At 36.2% G+C, this 22460-nt stretch overlaps 1 protein-coding gene and 1 long non-coding RNA gene across 4 annotated transcripts in view; both read left to right on the top strand.

The window, feature by feature from the left end:
* The window catches only part of LOC125678431 (B-cell receptor CD22-like), a 55376-nt gene extending 33134 nt beyond the window's left edge, over positions 1-22242 (top strand). For 2 of the 3 annotated variants that reach the window (XM_048916876.2, XM_056155510.1), the window contains exons 9-15: positions 5457-5732; positions 6281-6562; positions 7693-7854; positions 13021-13197; positions 13930-14241; positions 15721-15912; positions 19691-22242. In XM_048916876.2, coding sequence (XP_048772833.2) covers positions 5457-5732; positions 6281-6562; positions 7693-7854; positions 13021-13197; positions 13930-14241; positions 15721-15912; positions 19691-19740 — 1451 coding nt within the window. In that variant the 3' untranslated portion in view covers positions 19741-22242. The remainder of the gene's footprint in view (positions 1-5456; positions 5733-6280; positions 6563-7692; positions 7855-13020; positions 13198-13929; positions 14242-15720; positions 15913-19690) is intronic. The other variant, XM_048916877.2, reaches the window with a different exon arrangement.
* On the top strand, positions 11314-12004 carry LOC130051980 (uncharacterized). The gene is made up of 2 exons (XR_008800280.1): positions 11314-11479; positions 11701-12004. It is a non-coding gene; the product is annotated as an uncharacterized LOC130051980 (long non-coding RNA).
* Positions 22243-22460: the final 218 nt, after the last annotated feature.

Genomic DNA, 22460 nt, shown 5'->3' with positions numbered 1-22460 from the left:
AAAGAGTCCATAAATCCCATCTTGTAACGATGGGATTATGTATTTGTTAAAAATGCCTTTTTAAAGGACACATCGCATGTTTCTAAACTTTTAAATTTTTTTAGCAAAATTAATTCATTTCATGCCTAAAACTATTTTACATGTGTTTTAAATGAAACAGTTTGCGTAGTTTTCGAGTTTCAAAGCGATTAAATTCAAATCTTGCAATATGCATATTTTCTTCGATATTTTATGCGCCATTATCTGTGACGTCATATGCGACTTCAAGCAAGAAGATTTGAAAACAGATGTTGGCCATTTCATAAACTGATTGAATTTAATGGACAAAATAGCCAATTATCACATTAACGGCTTGTAAATAACACTGCATTAGGGTGTTTTGTGCTGTTTAAGGGTGTACTTGCTGTCAGTAGAGAGGATTTGGACTGTGGTTTTTTTTTCAATTTTCGAAGGAAGGAATGAGGGACAAGACGTGAATATTTTTTGTCGACACAACAACTTTGCCATAAAAAAACAGTAGAATTTGTCCCTGTACTTTTTCAAACAAGTACTTGGACAAAGACGTAGATAAACTGGGAGAAAATGGTTCACTGTTACATGTAGGGCTACGGCATATGCTTTCCGTTCTGCTCTCAAATTCAATACACACTCACACCAACTGACCTTCACCTTGTAACAACATATAGGCAGAACTTGTGCTTGCAGTTTCCAGCAACTGGTAGTTTTAAAAAAGAAATTTAAAGATAAAAGATACCTGAACTTTCAATTATAAATAATAAAATATGATATTTCCCAACATTGAATTGAATTATAATACTTTCATTCTTTTAAAGGAACACATACGTAACAAAAACAGCAGGCCGCACTCCCACTTCCTAAGTAACAACGTGTAGATTAAAAAAATAATGATTTATAAAATTGCTTGAATAAAATAATTTAAAAGTTTTGTAATTATGCCCCCAAGATCGAAGATCGGGGGGCATATTGTTTTTGTCCTGTCTGTCATTCTGTCTGAAACTTTAACCTTGCTAATAACTTTTGAACAGTAAGTGATAGTGCTTTGATATTTCACATGAGTATTCCTTGTGACAAGACCTTTCCGTGGGTACCAACATTTTTGACACCTTGACCTTGGAGTTTGACCTACTTTTTCAAAACTTTAACCTTGCTAATAACTTTTGAACAGTAAGAGATAGAGCTTTGATATTTCACATGAGTATTCCTTGTGACAAGACCTTTCCGTGGGTACCAACATTTTTTACCCTTGACCTTGGAGTTTGACGTACTTTTTGAAAACTTTAACCTTGCTTATACCTTTTGAACAGTAAGTGATAGAGCTTAGTATTCCTTGTTACAAGATCTTTCCGTTGGTATTGAACCTTTTGACCTTGACATTTGACCTACTTTAAATTTTTTTTTTACATTGGTCATAACTTCTAAATGGTAAATATTAGACCTTTCATATTGTACATGAGCATTTCTTTTGACAAGATCTTTCTACTGGTACCAAGATATTTGCCCTTGTGACCTTGGCCATCTTCGAAATTGGCCATTATCGGGGGCATTTGTGTTTCACAAACACATCTTGTTTTCACTATAAATTTGATCATTTTTATATATCTATTTTTTCGAAATGCACCCATGACAGTAGGCCTAGTTGTCAATGATACGTAATCGTATCATAATTTAAGCCTAGGCAGGGGCAGATCAGGAATTGCGGTTACGGGGGGCGCCACTTTATGAGGCAGGGGATCTGTGGACCGCCTTGAGGTCCCCAGTGGGTCGAGAGGGCAGAGCCCTAGTGGGGGCCCAGGGGGGCAAAGCCCCTGGAAGCTTACATGGCTTGAAATATCCTTCCTATTTAGTCTTTTGCACTATTTTCTATCATTTCTAATAAGGTGAAATTACTAAAATGACTCAAATTTTAAAGGGTTTTGAAGCAAATTAAGTTCTCCCAATAAAGTAATGCAAGAAATCAAAAGATTTTGTCATTTATTTCTCCGGGAGTGGAAGAAGTCATTGCTTCTTTTATTGTTTAGTACATTTTTCTAAATAAGATACCCCGATTTACCTTAAATTTTAAGGGGGGGGGCGCCGGCTGAGCTGCCCCCCCCCCCCCCCCCCCCCTCCTCCTTAAATCCACCACTGCTAGGCCTATATAAATTTTAATAATAACTGCACTGTTTATTTTAGAAAAGCAACAGCGCTAATTACAGTTGTTTAAAGAAATGGCATTACCAAATAGTGTTTAGATAGCGATCCCATGTAAACATTATTTACTCGCAAATGCAGATTTCACTCGCTTTCTTCGCTACATTTGGGTCGCTATTTGTATGCACTGGTGGCTAAAAGATATAAGACTCGGGAAATTTGTCAACATCGAAATAAATGTTATCTATGGTAAATAAATTAGGCCCCTAAAACCAGAGTTTTTAAAAATATCTAACACTACTTTTACAACAATTTGATCGATGAAGGTCGTATATGACGTTACTGTACCACTTGACTACCTATCTAATTAACTAAGCTTTTTGAAATCAGGGCTTAGATTTCAGTCCATATTGTAGCTAATTATCGCAATATTTCAGCGAACGAACTATTACAATTAATTTCTATAAGCATAAGGAAGACAAAATGCATATAATTCTGTATACTTTGAAAACACGAGATGTGTCCTCTAAGTTAGATATCCCAGCGAATTTGCAGTCGCATCTAGTACAGCTGATTTTGAAGTCTATTGTTTTAGTTTTTAGCTCACCTGAACCGAAGGTTCAAGTGAGCTTTTCTGATCACATTTTGTTCGTCGTCTGTCTGTAAACTTTTCACATTTTTGACTTCTTCTCAAAAACCACTGGGTCAATTTCAACCAAAGTTAGCACAAAGCATCCTTATGTAAAGGGAATTCTAAATTGTTAAAATAAAGGGCCAGGCCACCTTCCAAGGGGAGATAATCAAGAAAAGGTAAAAATAGGGTAAGGTCATTAAAAAATCTTCTTCTCAAGAGCCACTGGGCCAGAAAAGATTAAATTTATAGATAAGCTTTATTAGGTAGTGCAGATTCTAAATTGTAAAAATCCTGGCCTCCGGGGTTCGGATGGGGCCACAATAGGGGATCAAAGTTTTATATACAAATATATAGGAAAAATCTTTAAAAATCTTCTTCTCAAGAACCACTGAGCCAGAAAAGCTGAGACTTATATGAAAGCTTCCTGATATAGTGCAGATTCTAAATTGTTAAAATCCTGGCCCCCGGGGGTTGGATGGGGCCACAATAAGGGATCAAAGTTTTACATACAAATATATAGGAAAAATCTTATCAAGAACCACTGAGCCAGAAAAGCTGAGATTTACATGAAAGCTTTCTGACATAGTACAGATTCAAGTTTGTTCAAATCATGGCCCCTGGGGGTCAGATGGGGCCACAATAGGGGATCAAAGTTTATACATACAAATATATAGTGACATTCTTTAAAAATCTTCTCAAGAACCACTGAGCCAGAAAAGCTGATATTTACATGAAAGCTTCCTGATATAGTGCAAATTCAATTTTGTTCAAATGATGGCCCCTAGGGGTAGGATTGGACCACAAGGGGGAATCAAAGTTTTACATACAAATATATAGGAAAAATCTTTAAATATCTTCTTCTCAAGAACCATTGAGCCAAAGAAGTTCACATTTACATGAAAGCTTTCTGACATGTGTAGATTCAAGTTTGCAAAAGCTATGGCCTCCAGGGGTAGGTTGGGGCAATGATAAGGCAAATATATATAGAAAGTCTTCTGATATGGACCAAGGTGACTCAGGTGAGTGATGTGGCCCATGGGCCTCTTGTCTCTTGATTCCGTTTTGTATATTTGACTTTAGGCATATTTCTGGTTTAAGCCTGATGGATGTGTGGTTTTATAAATAGGTATAAAAGCCTCCTGTTTAAACGAGCGTCATGATCGAAATATCCTGTATGGAATGTGATTGTGATGTATTCTATTGTAACGTGTATTTTTGTGACGTGTCGGGAAATTAATTTCTGTGGTGGAATGTTTATAGGTGAATCTGATTGTTTGATAGAATTCGTTTAGACGAGACATGAAGGAACGTAGGTCCTCGCAGCTGTTCATTATAAGTGTGAATTTATTATAAGGGTGTTCCTTGTAAGTGTGAATTCGTTATAAGGCTGTTTGTTATAAGTGTGAATTCATTATAAGGATGTTTCATTATCAGTGTGAATTCATTATAAGGATGTTTCATTATCAGTGTGAATTCATTATAAGGATGTTTCATTATCAGTGTGAATTCATTATAAGGCTGTTCGTTATAAGTGTGAATCCATTATAAGGATGTTTCATTATCAGTGTGAATTCATTATAAGGATGTTTCATTATCAGTGTGAATTCATTATAAGGATGTTCGTTATAAGTGTGAATTCATTATAAGGATGTTTCATTATCAGTGTGAATTCATTATAAGGTTGTTTCATTATCAGTGTGAATTCATTATAAGGATGTTTCATTATCAGTGTGAATTGATTATAAGGATGTTCATTATCAGTGTGAATTCATTATAAGGATGTTTTGTATAAGTGTGAATCCATTATAAGGCTGTTTGTTATAAGTGTGAATTGATTATAAGGATGTTTCATTATCAGTGTGAATTCATTATAAGGATGTTTCATTATCAGTGTGAATCCATTATAAGGATGTTTCATTATCAGTGTGAATTCATTATAAGGTTGTTTCATTATCAGTGTGAATTGATTATAAGGATGTTTCATTATCAGTGTGAATTCATTATAAGGATGTTCATTATCAGTGTGAATTCATTATAAGGATGTTTCATTATCAGTGTGAATTCATTATAAGGATGTTTCATTATCAGTGTGAATTGATTATAAGGATGTTTCATTATCAGTGTGAATTCATTATAAGGCTGTTCGTTATAAGTGTGAATTCATTATAAGGTTGTTTCATTATCAGTGTGAATTCATTATAAGGATGTTTCATTATCAGTGTGAATTCATTATAAGGATGTTTCATTATCAGTGTGAATTCATTATAAGGTTTCATTATCAGTGTGAATTCATTATAAGGATGTTTCATTATCAGTGTGAATTGATTATAAGGATGTTTCATTATCAGTGTGAATCCATTATAAGGATGTTTCATTATCAGTGTGAATTGATTATAAGGATGTTTCATTATCAGTGTGAATTCATTATAAGGCTGTTTCATTATCAGTGTGAATTCATTATAAGGCTGTTCGTTATAAGTGTGAATTCATTATAAGGCTGTTTCATTATCAGTGTGAATTCATTATAAGGATGTTTCATTATCAGTGTGAATTCATTATAAGGATGTTTCATTATCAGTGTGAATTCATTATAAGGTTGTTCATTATATGCATTTTACTGTACATATATCTCAGAAATGTAAAAGTCTGACATCACGGTCTTATTTTACAGATGGACCAAATCTGTATGTTACTCCTACACTGTCCTATGAAGAGGGGGCAAACATCACAATTACTGGCTCAGTGTCCGCCAACCCTGCCGCCAATGTGACCTGGAGGAAAGAAGGAAATGGCACTGTTCTGTCGACAGACCGAGTTTTGGTTTTGAAGGAGATCAGCAGAGAACAGGCGGGGGTATATGTGTTGGAAGCCACTAGTATGAGACAGAGAGAGGGCAGTGCTGCAGAGGAAGTGACAAGAAATGTGACGACCAAATTAGAAGTCAAGTGTAAGTTGTCGAAGGTTAGGCACGTGTATCCGTTTATTACATCTCACAACTGTCAAGTCAAGTGTAAGTTGTCAAAGGTTAGGCACATGTATCTGTTTATTACATCTCACAACTGTCAAGAACTACATGTAGGTAATGGGAAATTGGTACAGTAATTTTATGCTTTTATATTAATGGATTCTCTCACAACTGTCAAGAACTACATGTATGTAATGGGAAATTGGTACAGTAATTTTATGCTTTTATATTAATGGATTCTCCCCCCCCCCCCCCCCCCCCCCCCCCCCCCAGGGTTTCCTAACCCAACCTCCAGAACATATATGTAAATACAGTCTTGAATCCTGTGAAGGAGATTAGCCACCAAAATGCTGGAAAGTTGGGGGGGGGGGGGGGAATCATTTATTACCCTTCTGGAGTAAATCTTTGATGGTGAATTAACTTAAATTTTACTTTTAAAAGATGTGAAATGAAAGGTTTTATTAACTTGAAATGAAAACTGTGTGGACCATGTAATCACATGCCAAAGTTTGAGTTGTTGTATTTATTAGATGGACCTGGATCCTCATCTCGTCTCAGTCCCAATGTGACACTGCTGGAAGTGGACGCGGGGGATCCTGTTCCTCCTATAAGCTGTTCTGCAGACTGTGTTCCGGCCTGTGACTTTAGTTGGAAGCAGACATACAGAAACACAGAGCGAACGAGATCTGGACACCTCCTGAACCTCGGAAATGCCACGTCAGCAGTCGTCGGAATTCACACCTGCAAGGCCTCGAACTACATTTCCGGGAAGCAGTATTCCGGATCTGTGACGTTTGAATTACGTGTGAAATGTGAGTGCTGTGGGATCATATCTTGACACAAGTTCAGTAATAATTTCCTCCATTTTATGGATGCTATATAATTTTGTGAATGCATTGCATTGAGTGATGTTATGTTGTCCATAAGTGCACCTAGTAATTGCATGTGGTTACAAAAAGTCTAGATAGGTTGTGGAGTTTGGTATCATTATATCGGGTATTATGCCATAAATTTAGAAACCATCAAGGGGGTATTCACTCAAAAAAAAATTTTAAACCTTGCACCAAAATATTGTCATAAACAGCATTTTTGCAATGTCTGACATGCAAACAGAAAGTGTGAAGTTTTGATTTTTAATTGCTGAGATAGATGAAAATGTTTCATTTAGTATTTTCAGAGTTATCATTACATAACCTAAAGGAAATATTATTGGGGTGAAATTTTTAGCTGATGTTACTGTAAATGTATGCCATTTGGCAGGCTATTCTCTTTAGTGCCTTTGATGGAAGAAACTGTACACATTCACCTTAAATCAAGTACACTGCAAGATGATTATTGCTATGGGTCAACTTATAAACTTTTAATCCTATCCAAGCTAAACAAGCAAAAACTTACAAAATGCAGTACACACCATATATTATACAGTTACAGTGATTTATTGAATTCAATTCAGTACAGAGAGACCAGACATAGCACGTGGCTGTGTTTAAGGTAGCTCACTACACCAAGGCTTATACGCTTTATGGCACTACGTCACAAGATGGTGATTTAACTGTTTTGTGAAATTATTTGCATAGATCATTTGTTTGTCTTTCATCATAGCTCAGTGATTAAAGCATCGGGTTGGTGAAACGCAAATCCCAAGCTCAAATTTGCCAGTCTTTTGTTCGTATGTATTGAAATAAATTTTTGAAAATCATTCAAAATTGCATTTTTTCTGCCTTTTTGACATATGTACCTATTGCATATCATCATATCTTGCATGATGAAATCATTTTGTGCCAATTTGAAGGACTCTGCAGGTGTAGTGAGCCACCTTTTAAAGAGGCAATAACTGAAGAGGTTGTTTTATATCTAATAATGCTATTGCTGTGCAATGAATTTTAAACATGAGAAACAAAAGGTACATAACATATTCAGTACACTACATTGTTTTTTCCAGATGCACCAGAAAGCCAGTCTCTTTCTATAAACGGTCACACAGGGAACCCGTTCTCTGAGGGGAACCCCATCACTGTGACCACTAAATTCAGAGCCTATCCCGTTGCCGAGGTTACATGGGGCATAAAAAATAATCGATTCACCAACCAGTTTATGCCATTAGGTTAGTCATTGAATGATAGAATCTCTGAGCAATATCTTTTAGATGCAGTGATTATTTATACACACCCCCCCCCCCCCCCCGAACGAAGTTCAGGGGGTATATAGGAATCTGTCTGTCCGTCTGTCTGTGCAGATTCGTGTCCGGGCCATAATTTCTTTGTTTTTTGACATAGGCATACCATATTTGGCACACAGGTGGATCACCATGAGATGATGTGTCAAGTATCTTCATGACCTCTCTATGACCTTGACCTCAAGGTCAAAATTAAAGGTTCAAGTGAGCTTTTCTGATCGCTTTTTGTCCGTCGTCTGTCCGTCCGTCTGTCTGTTAAACTTTTCACATTTTCGACTTCTTCTCCAGAACCACTGGGCCAATTTCAACCAAACATGGCCAAAAGCATCCTTGGGTGAAGGGCTTTCAAGTTTGTTCAAATGAAGGGCCATGTCCCTTTCAAAGGGGAGATAATCACAAAAATGCAAAAATAGGGTGGGGTCATTTAAAAATCTTCTTCTCAAGAACCACTGGGCCAGAAGAGCTGAAATTTACCTGAAAGCTTCCTGACATATTGCAGATTCAAGTTTGTTCAAATCATGGGCCCCGGGGGTTGGATGGGGCCACAATAGGGGATCAAAGTTTTACATACAAATATATAGGAAAAAACTTTTAAAATCTTCTTCTCAAGAACCACTAAGCCAGAAAAGCTGAGATTTACATGAAAGCTTCCTGACATAATGCAGATTCAAGTTTGTTCAAATCGGATAGGATGGGGCCCCAAGGGGGGGGATCAAAGTTTTACATACAAATATATAGGGAAAAACTTTAAAAATCTTCTTCTCAAGAACCACTAAGCCAGAAAAGCTGAGATTTACATGAAAGCTTCCTGACATAATGCAGATTCAAGTTTCTTCAAATCATGGGCCCCAGGGGTTGGATGGGGCCACAATAGGGGATCAAAGTTTTACATACAAATATATAGGAAATATCTTTAAAAATCTTCTTCTCAAGAACCACTGAGGCAGAAAAGCTGATTTTTACATGAAAACTTTCTGACATAGTGCAGATTCAAGTTTGTTCAAATCCTGGCCCCCGGGGGTAGGATGGGGCCACAAGGGGGGATCAAAGTTTTACATACAAATATATAGGAAAAAACTTTTAAAATCTTCTTCTCAAGAACCACTAAGCCAGAAAAGCTGAGATTTACATGAAAGCTTCCTGACATAATGCAGATTCAAGTTTCTTCTAATCATGGGCTCCGGGGGTTGGATGCCCGGGGCCACAAGGGGGATCAAAGTTTTACATACAAATATATAGTTAAAATCTTTTTCTCAAGATCCACTGAGCCAGAAAAGCTGATTTTTACATGAAAACTTTCTGACATAGTGCAGATTCAAGTTTGTTCAAATCATGGCCCCCAGGGGTAGGATGGGGCCACAAGGGGGGATCAAAGTTTTACATACAAATATATAGTTAAAATCTTTTTCTCAATAACCACTGAGTCAGAAAAGCTGATATTTACAAGAAAACTTTCTGACATAGTGCAGATTCAAGTTTGTTCAAATCATGGCCCCCGGGGGATAGGATGGGGCCACAAGTGGGGGGGGGGGATCAAAGTTTTACATACAAATATAGGAAAAAGCTTTAAAAATCTTCTTCTCAAGAACCATTGGGCCAAAGAAGTTGACATTTACATGAAAGCTTTCTGACATAGTGTAGATTCAAGTTTGCAAAGGGTAGTTTGGGCCATAATAGGTACTAAGGTTTTACATGCAAATATATATGGAAAGTCTTCAGATATAGGCCAAGGTGACTCAGGTGAGCGATGTGGCCCATGGGCCTCTTGTTTACAATGGATTCATGTCCGGACCATAACTTCTTTGTTCTTTGACATAGGCATACCATATTTGGCACACAGGTGGATCACCATCAGATGATGTGTCAAGTACCTTCATGACCTCCATATGTCCTTGACCCTTGACCTCAAGGTCAAAATTAAAGGTTTTTTACAATGGATTTGTGTCCGGGCCATAACTTCTTTGTTCTTTGACATAGGCATACCATATATGACACATGAGTGTATCACCATGAGACGATGTGTCAAGTACTTTCATGACCTCCATATGACCTTAACCTCAAGGTCAAAATTAAAGGTTTTACAATGGATTTGTGTCAGGGCCATGACTTCTTTGTTCTTTGACATAGGCATACCATATTTGACACATGAGTGTATCACCATGAGATGATGTTTCAGGTACCTTCATGACCTCTATATGACCTTGAACTTTGACCTCAAGGTCAAAATTGATTATAGGGTTTTGAGATAGTCCTACCATAAGTCATGGGTGTATCACCATGAGACTATGTGTCATGTACATTCATGACCTCTTAATGACCTTACCTTGGATCTCAAGGTCAAAATTATAGGTTTATACCATGGATTTGTGTTCCGACTATATCTTCCATTTCCTTCTACAAAGGCATACCATATTTTTACACTCAGAAAAGAGGTAATTTATACCTATTAAGGGGTAATTGGGGGGTATTCTTAGTGAACATTGCTCACAGTACCTTTTGTTTGGTGCTAAAATACCAATGATATTAGGTGGCTTCCTCTCGCAAAAATCAGCAATTTTTTACCAATTAGAAAACCTTTTTTTTTTTTTAAATTTGAAATCAAGAAAATCGTAAATACGAGTTACAAATACATGAATAGAATGTGAAACTCGTACTCGTCGTAAAAAAACTAGTTTTGGTAAAAATAATAGAATCATGAGAATATATTCATCATTGCAAGTGTTTTTGACTCCCATTTAAAAATGTCACACAATTCAAAGTACTATTCAGCACAGCAATTTAAATCAAATAGACGTGACACCATTTACCAATGCAAGTACGATATCATCACAGCAACTTGAACAACCAGGATCATCAAGTATGATTGATTTCAATTTCACAGTAACTTAAGCAAGCAGGGCTACACAAAGATGAATTCATTAACATACATGTAGCTATTAACTATCACATTTTAGAACCATTTTGTGCACAGACATATGAAAGTCAGTGCTCGTGGCTATACTATTCACAGTAAGAAATGAAAGTCAGTGCTCGTGGCTATACTATTCACAGTAAGAAATGAAAGTCAGTGCTCGTGGCTATACTATTCACATACATGCCAACTTTCCCGATTTGTGCAGGATTTTCCCAATTTGAAGCAGTTGAAAAGGCAAATCCCAATATGCTGATCGGGATTGCAAAAATACCCCGAAATCCCGATTTTCTAAAAATATCTCCCATTTTACGACAACAAACCCCCATTTCCAACCGGAATTTGAAATCCCGCGTCATTTCTGAATTGGCCAATCAGAAATCGGGACAATAGTCAGCCATTGCTGTTTACCTGTGTCGTATGGTATCGGAGTGATGTAATTTACTTGGTCAGCCCGTGTCGGGGTGCCTATTGGACAGTGCGAAGCATGTTTTGATAGTAATTAATCGGGAAGACGGATTTCAAATTGACATATCCTTTACACAAACGTGAATGGCAATGATAATAGTGTCACCACCAAACAATCGGACATTCCCAATTTTTGCCTCTCGCTGACAGCATCCAAAATATGCAATATTAAAGGTACGTAAAATATATGTTTTTCCAACTATGATAATATAGGCTACCCGAATCTATCTGTCTATAGCGATGTATTACATAGTCTATATAGTGTAATATTCAATAGACTTTGTGATGCGTAATTTGCACAAGTCTGTACTGAATTTTATATTAGCAAGTAGCCTTTAATATTTTACAAGTAAAAACGTATATTTTGATGTGTTTTTTCTTGGTAATTATTTCAGATGTCATGGGTGCAAAGGTTTTGTTCGCAAACTTCATAGCAGGGCAGATCACTCCTTTTCTGGTTGCAATGCAGATTGTTCCACCAGACTCTGCAAGCCCATGAAATTGTTTACAGACAAGCAAGATCGCCTTTGTAGTCGTACCTAAATGCATGTGCTTTAATTTAAATTTTGATATATAGACCAGCCAATGTGTATATGGTGTAAAAGGATGCAACTTTAAGTATTATTTGATAATATGTATGTGATTTGTTGGAGAGGATTTTTTGCTGAATAGATGATTTTAATAAAATACTTATCTATATCTTTCAAAGTTTTTTTTTTATATATAGTTTTTTTTTAAAGTTAATGGTCAAACACACTTGATGTATGATACATGTATCATGATTAGATTGATATTTTATTTGAAAAGACAAATATTTATTTTCATGGTAAAATGTTGTGAATTTTGAGCATTAAAAAGGTTGTCGCGCGCAAAATCCCCCATGGGGATTTTCAAAAGTTGGCATGTATGTATTCACAGTAAGAAATGAAAGTCAGTGCTCGTGGCTATACTATTCACAGTGAGAAATGAAAGTCAGTGCTCATGGCTATACTATTCACAGTAAGAAATGAAAGTCAGTGCTCGTGGCTATACTATTCACAGTAAGAAATGGATTTCTTTGCAAATATTGTGACAGTTTTGGCATGTTGTTTCCTTTGAAGTTGACCTTGGTGCTTGGGACATTTATCCCACCAGAACACTTGAAACACACAATAATAGTAAAACTCACAGCTGTAGAGAGGTTTATGAATGTCAGAAAGAAAGCACATTTTTAAGAAAGAAATGCAGGACAACATAATCTAAAGGGAGAGAACTCGTCTGTTTTACAACAAAATATTTATGATAGCAGGTTGGTAAGGAGAATGCAAAAATATTCTCCTCAAGGAAAACTGATATCCTTACTAATGGTGTAGTACATATACCCATTCAGATCTTCCACATTTAACTGGTTCCTGTAAAAAACAAATAACAGAATGTGTCCATCACATGTATTTAAAGTTTATAATGCAGTGTAAAGACATTTTTGAATAATGGCTAAAGACCTACTGAAGATTCTCATATCGCCAACTGTTACTGGTGTACAAATGGTTCACTAATTAGAAATTGTATTAGATTCATCTACATATATTGGAAAATCATCATTTTATTGTACATGTATTTCAGAGCTGCTTGTTCAGACAGAAGGTTAATTTAATAGTTGTATTTTTTGTGCATAAATTGATTTATGTGACAGTAAATTTGTTACTTTTGAAACTGGTTTCTGTTTGTTTTGTCAGACTCCCGATACAACACCAATCGATCGGTGGACTGTTCTTATGACTGTGACATCACAGAAGTCCTCTCGCTACAGAGTCCCCTGTGTACAGACACCGGAAATATGTTCTCAGTGTATGCTGGGAATGAAGTTGGGAATTCCACGATAGAAACCACACGCAATACCATCACCGTGTCGTGTAAGTTAATCTTATCAAGTTCAGAAAGGTGAAACACGACAGTCATTGATTGATGTAAAACTGAGTTAGCTGTGGTAAGAAGGTTTAGGATCATATGCATTTTCTTTGACAAATTTTTTCAAGTTTTGAATTCGTGCTAAAGACTTATTTGTAAATATGTACTGTAGATTGCTGAATATAAACAAAGAATTCATAATAGCTTAATTCAGGGGGAAATGCCTCTCGTGAAATGAAATTACTCACTCATATTTTTATATTTCTGTAATATGTGTAAGACCTTGTGGTCAGCTGTCCACTCATGCAGGCCGGTGGTAAATGAGGGTGTAGGCACCAAGCGGCAAGGGGTCTAGGGACCGCTTAAGGTCTCCAGCGGGTCCAGGGAAGTGCCCTGGTAAGGGTCATGGGAGGGGGGGGGTCGAATCCCATCTGTAGAAAACGGATTTAAGCATTCTGAAATGCCATAAGATGGCGGTTTTATCTTCATATTGATTCAGACTTGAGGGAACGTCTTAATCTCCTGATTTTTGCTTAATAAAAAATTTCAAACAAAAATCAAGATTAAAGCCAGGGTACAGAAAATTTTGAATATGCATGAACAATAATTGATGTTCTCACGGTTTGACATCTACAAGTTGTTTTGCGTAAGATAAGGAATGTCCGTCATCTATCAAGGTAAAGTTTTTTTATGACTTTTTATAAAAGAACATGAAGACTTTCACCATCTCTCTGTAGGTACACCTCGTCTGGCAAACAGCAGCTTGACAAATCAAACCTACAGCACATGTGAGGGGGCACAGCTGAATATGTCCGCCTCATTTATATCAGTACCGGGGATCACCATGACTTGGTTCCGACTGCCGGATACCTCCCGATACGTCCACTACAACCAATATAATGACTACAGAACTGTTTATTACACCACGAACTACCACATACAGGACGTCTACAGGTATATGTTTGGGAGCTACATAGTGGAGGGGAACAACTACAGAGGACCAAAGGCCATAGCCTATATTGAAGTTATCAGGGATTCTAACTGCTCAGGTACCAAGACTGTGATTGGAATATTTACACCCTACACAAACAAAACGGGGGGGCCGGGGGGTTCTAAATGTCATACTATTTGTCCTGGCCATAACTTTGTAAATTAGAGATATAAGAAGCTCTTATTTGGCTGATTGTGATCAGATGGTGTGTTGTGACCTTGAACTAAAGTAATTTTGCCAAGTCAAGGTCATTTTTGAAAAAAAGTTTGAAATATTTGATTTTCTTACCCTTGTCTAATTTACCTTTGGCATTCTGTACCCAATTTTAATTATGTGATTGATGTGTATCAGCAATGCAGTAAAACATGTTTATTTTGGTTAATATGGACATACTCATAAAGAATTCAAGATTATTACGAACTGATATTTATTCCCTATTAGAGAAAGTAAAGAAAATTATACTGGATATAATGAAGTTTGGTGATAAGGAGCGGTTTTTCACTGGCCCTGGAGTTTCACTATAATGTGTTTTACTGTATAATGAAGTTTGGTGATAAGGAGCGGTTTTTCACTGGCCCTGGAGTTTCACTATAATGTGTTTTACTGTATAATGAAGTTTGGTGATAAGGAGCGGTTTTTCACTGGCCCTGAAGTTGCACTATAATGTGTTTTACTGTATAATGAAGTTTCACTATAATGTGTTTTACTGTATAATGAAGTTTGGTTATAATGATTTGTATTTTGCTGGCTCCAGAGGTTTGCTATACAGTCCCTGAAACGTTCTACTTTACCATTTTTCCGTGCGTTCACCATATTGTGCTCTGTTTACAGTTTTGCACTCACCGTGCGTTCACCATTCATAAAGCGTATTCCGTTCATTGTTATTCGGAACACCAAAGTGAAAGGATCGATTTTCATAGCAAGGCAAAAATGAAAAAAGAACGTGTACATAAGAGTGAAATTAAACTTTCTTATTATATCAGAAATTTAATTTATAGAGTACAAATATCAGAATTATCAACTGTGAAAATTCAAGGAAAATTGCAGATCACTCACCAATATCAAATAAGAGAATAAATCATTTTTATTATTACAAGACATAACTATTGTTTGGTTAAAAAGTGGGAGAATTTCTGAATGAGAGAAGAATGTAAGATCTACATTTATGAATTCAACCCTTATACATGTAGCGAAGAACAAGCGCGCTGGTACATGTACAGAAATGAGACAATCTCGGTTGACCTCAACCACTCCACCCCAGTTTCCATGCGATCACCGTTTGCTCTACATGCATTCACCGTTTGCTCTGCGTGCATTCACCGTTCGCTAAGCGTGCATTCACCGTTCGCTAAGCGTGCATTTACCGTTCGCTCTGCGTGCATTCACCATTCGCTCACCGTGTGTTCACCGTTCAAGTGGGAAAGTAGAATGTTTCAAGAACTGTAACTGATAACTGTGTTTTACTGTAATAAGTCAAATGAATGAAACGTAAATACTTCGAGACATGAATGACAAATGCTAAATTGTCTCTGTTTAGGTTCAGCTCCTAACACAATAGACACTACCACCATAGACAGCACAAGCTTACCAGTGAGAAGAAATTCAGCCTCCCCTCAGAAGTCTGACCAGGGGGGAGTGATAGCAGGGGCTGTTATAGGGTCTCTTCTGGTGGTTGCCCTTGTGGTGGTAGGTACCATAGTATATTTGAGGCATCGGAAAAAGCTGAAAGGTCAGTACAGTATTTGGACTGTTTTGCTTTTAGAGATCTAACTTTAGAAAATACTAAGATATTTAATACATGGGGTTTTAACATAAAGGATGCTAAGATTTAAAAACATTCATAAAGACAACTTCGGCACAGTCGTAGGAGATATCAGCAGATGCACATCTCTAACAAACTGTCTAAAAACTGTTTAAATATGAACTGATCTTAAGCCACCTGAGTAACTCAGATGATGTAAAAGAAATTTGTGTCAGCTTATTTTTCTTTATTTAGGAGAAATTGCTGATAGACTTAGTTTAGGTTTTTAATTTTGCTAATCAACATCAGAAAATTCAAATCATTCTATTTTTTTTTTCTTTATTAGATAAGTAAAATAATAAGTGAAAAATATATACATGTACATAAACTATATTATGCATGAAACTTTCTCATTTTATAAACTTTGTTAAAATCTATAAAAGACGTTCTTTTACAACAGAATCAACAGACAACTTACTGTTGATTCCTTCAAATTAAGATCAGACAAGTGTTTTTTTATGGTTTTTCATTCCATTCTCACTCGCATATTTTCTACTTTTGTTTTCATTTTTTCACTCACCGTATAACTCTCTTCATAATTCTGATCATACTCTGTGGTACTTAATTCAGCTCTGCTGGACTTCCAAGCACTGCCTATATTCCACAGTCTTAGTATGCTTTAAGTTATGGCCTTAACTTTTGAGATTGTACTCAAATCCAATTTTTAACACAGTCTTCGACTTGATTAACCTTTATGTTAAGATCCCCAGGAGATCATATGTGATGGTTTGGTGTCTGTTAACAATTTGTCCAAATGAAAGGTGAAGATAACGAACAGTGATCAATCTCATAACTCCTATAAGCAATACAAGATAGATAGTTGGGCAAATTACGGACCCCTGGACACACCAGAGGTGGGATCAGGTGCCTAGGAGGGTAAGCATCCCCTATCGACCGGTCACACCCTCCGTGAGCCCTATATCCTAATCAGGTAAACGGAGTTATCCGTAGTCAAAATCGAATGTGAATCCTCTTTATATGGGTTTTTTGTCAGATTTCAGTCAGACTTACTCACTTAAAGACTCCACAGAAATGCATAATTCTAGTAATGTTGACTTGATTCTGACAAACAATCTGGGGTTTTCTGCTGAAAATGATTAATTTGTAAAATCATTTCAAATTGTTTCTACTTCTACAGCTTATTTTGTCTGATGTTGATTTTGGCCTTTGGGCCTCTTGTTTGTCTGATATCAACCTTTGCAAATAGCAGAATACTATTACATTGTAGGTACACAGTTAGTTAGTGACCTGATACGGAAAAATACATGGTGTGAAAAGAAAACCCATATCAGAACGGGTTTTCTTTTCACACCATGTATTTTTCTGTATGAGGTCACTAACTAATTGTGTAACGAATTTATCACGTTGAAGACCTCTAACTGTATATGTAGGGGTCTAAATCATACAACTTAGTCGGCCCAAATCGCTTCGCCATTTTGTCACGGCTGCAAGTCGAACCCAACAAAAATTACTCGCTCAATGCGGATTTTTCTCGCATGATACATTTTTTTCACAGCGACATGTGACCAAGATCATCTGACCAATCAGATTTCAACAATTTTGTCTGAGGCATGATAAATAGAAATACGTGTATATCATTCTGTGTATGGCTCTCCAGTTTGATGAACAGCATCTGTAGTGTGACCTGAAATTGATTTAATCTTTTTACATAATATCTTCAGTTTTTGTCAGATTTCAATAAAACATTTCTTATAATAGGTTCAGTAAGCGTGTGATGATTTAAAATGCTGAATCAAATACCATATAAGTAGAATTTTTAGGAAGGATTTAATTTTGGCATTATTAGCGAAAGTGATGAGATCAGTAAAATACCCAGTATCACTTATAATTTATTCTATATTTGAGGTGATAGATCTAGTTATAAGTCACTAGAAATACCTCCTGCTAAAAATATATACCCATTTTAATGGAAAAATTGCTTAAATTTGTATCTCGCTAAAAATTCCACTTAATTGATATACATGTACAGTATTTGTGAAAGTGAAATATTGTATGCATGAAGATTACAACGATGCATGATTTATCTATATCTATTTTTAATTATTTTGTCTGATTTCATTGAGATTTTACTTATGTACAGACTATATTAAGACATACTGTGTCTCTGGCTTGACAATATCCACATGGCCATTTCAATCAATGTTACAAGTATGAAGCATTCTTGGGTAAAAAGATTTCAAGTTTAGTCAATTGAATGGCCACCTTTCCTTAAAATGAAAGATCATCAGTGAAAACAAGATGGGACTTTTAAAAACATTCCAAAAAACCAGCAATTCATAATCTTAGCACAATATAAACGTAAGATAGAAATTAGTTCAACTATTGACATATGGGCTCAGGTCATTTGGGGGAGGGGGGGGGGGTTACATTTTATATTAAGAATTAAAAATAATTATGGTAAAGAACAACACTGTCATAGGTTGTGAATTAGGGTGAAAACATCCTCATGTAATATACAGGTAGACTCAAGTTTGTTCATATGGCCAGCATTAGGCAAGAAGAGTTTTACATAGGAATAAGACTGTATGTGAGTGGAGAATAAGTCTGTATGTGAATATGAGTAGGGAATATGTCTGTGAGTGGAGAAATAAGTGTGTATGTAAGTGGAGAGTAAATCCGTATGTGAGTGGAGAAATAAGTCTGTATGTGAGTGGGGAATAAGTCTGTATGTGAGTGGAGAAATAAGTCTGTATGTGAGTGGAGAGTAAATCTGTATGTGAGTGGGGAATAAGTCTGTATGTGAGTGGGGAATAAGTCTGTATGTGAGTGGAGAAATAAGTCTGTATGTGAGTGGGGAATAAGTCTATGTGAGTGGAAAATACGTCTGTATGTGAGTGGAGAATAAGTCTGTATGTGAGTGGTGAATAAGTCTGTATGTGAGTGGGGAATAAGTCTGTATGTGAGTGGAGAAATAAGTCTGTATGTGAGTGGGGAATAAGTCTGTATGTGAGTGGAGAAATAAGTCTGTATGTGAGTGGGGAATAAGTCTGTATGTGAGTGGAGAAATAAGTCTGTATGTGAGTAGGGAATAAGTCTGTATGTGAGTGGAAAATACGTCTGTATGTGAGTGGAGAATAAGTCTGTATGTGAGTGGTGAATAAGTCTGTATGTGAGTGGAGAATAAGTCTGTATGTGTTTGTGAGTGGAGAATAAGTCTGTATGTGTTTGTGAGTGGTGAATACGTCTGTATGTGAGTGGAGAATAGTCTCTATGTGAGTGGAGAATAGTCTGTATGTGAGTGGAGAATAAGTCTGTAAGTGAGTGGAGTGGAGAATAAGTCTGTATGTGAGTGGAGAATAAGTCTGTAAGTGAATGGAGTGGAGAATAAGTCTGTATGTGAGTGGAGAAATTATTGAATGGGACATACTACAGCATACAAAGAAAACAAATATAGGGAAGTTTTTTATTCAGTATCAAATCAAATTGAAAGCATTCCCATGTAGTATAGAGCCAGAACTATTATCCATGTGGTCAGGTCATGGCCATGGATGGGGTATACTGTATACTGGAAAAAATCGTAACAATTTGGTAAATTAACTGAAAGCATCTGCAGTCAGTATTCACAAAATGTATAAAAATCATATTGCTGTCTAAAGATTAGATATATTATTAAGCTCTCAAAAGGTTGAAGTATGTATTAAGCTGAACTTTCCAAATACATCTGTAGTTTTATTTTGTTTTGTAGGAAATATGAAGTTTGAGCAGTTTAACCTTCAGTATGCCCAGAACTCGTGACAGGAGAAATTTACGGTCGCTTGAAGATATTTTCTTTGACCGCCATAAGAAAGGACCTTTTTTTAAATGTATACAACCATATCATTCCTTGTAGGTCACTGATATTTATTTCTTTTCACCTCAGTGATTTTAGTTATACCTGTTAGACTGTAGTATGTAATTTTATTTTAGAATATTCCAGATTAATTGGGTCAATTATAGATTTTAGACTACCGTATTAATAGTGCATGTTGATTATTTAGTTCTGGGGTTGTTGTTATACAATTGTGCAATGGGAAGTATGGAATTTACTTTTACTCTTTCCTTCTTACCTTTCTGGGAAATCCAGTGTTTGAAACATATCATTAATGAGTTTTACAATTTCTATGTATCATTTTGTACTAGAATCATGTCATCCCTCCATTCATAGACAGGTTGATCTTGGGTTAAGGGATTTCCTTAAGTGATTTCCCATTTCACTGAAAGTCGACAGATTTTGTGTAGAGACTTACTGTGGGATGAGGATGACCTCTTGATTTTTTAACATAAGGTCAAAGGTCGAACAAATGACCAATGCTGTAGGAAAAGGGTATATCCTCACATGTAAACTCATTTTAAAATGAGGAAGGCCTATCAGCGTTGAGGTCAAAAGTCAGGTAAACTGGAATTGGAGGTAAAAAATGGCTTTGGATCACAGTTATTCCCCTTTCACCTGGATTCACAAGGAGGCATGACACATCTTCCATGACTTCTTGGATTCGGTCCTATTTCAGTTGTTTATTTTTTACCTGGAGTTGTAAAACTTCACATTTTCCATAAAATGAGCAACTTTCATGTTGATTTTGCTGTCCGTAGGTCAAGCTCATGCCCCATGATGTATAAAATGCGGTTAACTCCCTTTATATATATAAATGTGGTTAACTCCCTGATATATAAATGCGGTTCCCAGACTTTTAATTAACTCCCTTTCTAGCTGGAGTACCAACATAGACTGCCTGAATTGAAAGGTTAAAGGTTAAACTCTTGGAAAAAATATGTAGAAAAATTGTTTCTGAGCTTGTAATTAAAGGCCGTTTACATCAAGAATCTACAAAATTCATGTATAGAATCTCGCATGTGATCAGGATGTAATCTATTGAAGTTCAGGTCAACGATCAAGCTTAGAGGGCTATGATATAGGAACATGGTCTCTGGACTTGAATTCTCTTTACACCTACAGCTGTGAAACTAGGGAGAGTCCAGGTGAAAGATTGTGATCTTCAGCTATGCAATTTATGTTTTTATATACATTGAATGTCGCAGGCTGATGTATGTAGTCTAATCAGGACATTTTTTACTACATTTATCTGTACGCAAGTTTTCTTGCCATCGTCTTTTATTAGAGAATTTTGAAACGGGTAAATTTTGAATGAAGTTGAATGTGTAACTGGGTTAGAATAAGATGTGTGACAGAATATATTGCAATACACAGGTGATCGTTGATCAGTTAAAAAAAACCTCGGAGATAGCAACCAGGGAATTAGAAACCTTGGGATCTTAATCAGGAAAATTTAAGCCCTCGTGAATCACATCCTTATTTTAACGATATTGAAACCTATACAAAATATTTTGCACATTTCTGTGACATCCATTTGTAGTATTGACATATTCACTGTCTGTAATTGTGAGTAGTTTACTGGTATTTAGTATTGACATATTCACTGTCTGTAATTGTGAGTAGTTTACTGGTATTTAGGTCCGATTTTTGTCAGTGCTTAGTTTGTTTAAAATGTTTACGGAATGCTACATGTAGCTACTACAATTTATAATATGGTGCTATAGGACTGTTAAAACTTATCTGTCCAAGTCCAGTTTGTATTTAGTTTATTCCATTTACTACAATATCATGACAATTTCTATATTCAAGCTTGCATGAAAATTGTCTTTATGATAGAATAATCCAACAAATGTTACATATACAAATTAAGGATTTCTTCATATTTTTATAAATTTCTTTGATGCAAAGACACTGGCTATGCAAAACATGTAGTTGTAAAATATGTTGCACATATTAGAATACATGCTTACTGTCTTAACATATAAGTGAGATGTGGGGAAAGCTAAGAGGGTGAGGCTTGCAACCCAATATCAATATTTTAAGGCAGTTCCTATGTATTTTGTTTATCCTGCAGCACAATATCAAATAGAGATTTACCAAAAATTGCTTATCTTATATAGAAGCATATCCTTGGTGGTTGCATCTCTGACGTCACGATGTCAGTTTCAGAAAGCTTGAGTCCGTCGCACTAAAATACACTATATTTCGTCATCAATCGATCACTTTGGTTTATCTTTATTGGGAGTTGCAGGATAGATATATGTTATTCTTTGTATGTATTGTGTTTACATATTGCATGACTGATTGGGTCAATATGTTGAATTATTGTTTTGTATGCATATGAATTCGTGATATATATACTGTCATATTTACACAGATTCTTTGTATTTTTATACAGTGTTTATTAAATTGGATTTTATACATTAGTTACAAAAGTCGTGTTTTATGAAGTAAATTGAGACATTCAGACCTCCACATTTTATGTCTCGGGGTAATTTCGTGGGTCAATACGATGATTTAGTAACCTGAGAAGTACAGCAATGGCCAGGACAAGATTGCGAGGTAGATATTGTTGCATCGTCGGAAACCCACGGTTGATTACGCTTCGTCCCTCCCTCCATCATGATGGAGAGAGGGACGAAGC

The sequence above is a fragment of the Ostrea edulis genome, chromosome 2, assembly GCF_947568905.1.
Source record: "Ostrea edulis chromosome 2, xbOstEdul1.1, whole genome shotgun sequence".
Classification (NCBI taxonomy): Eukaryota; Metazoa; Mollusca; class Bivalvia; order Ostreida; family Ostreidae; genus Ostrea; species Ostrea edulis.
The sequence above is the reverse complement of the archived record's forward strand: the minus strand, read 5'-3'. Positions and strand labels throughout refer to the sequence as shown.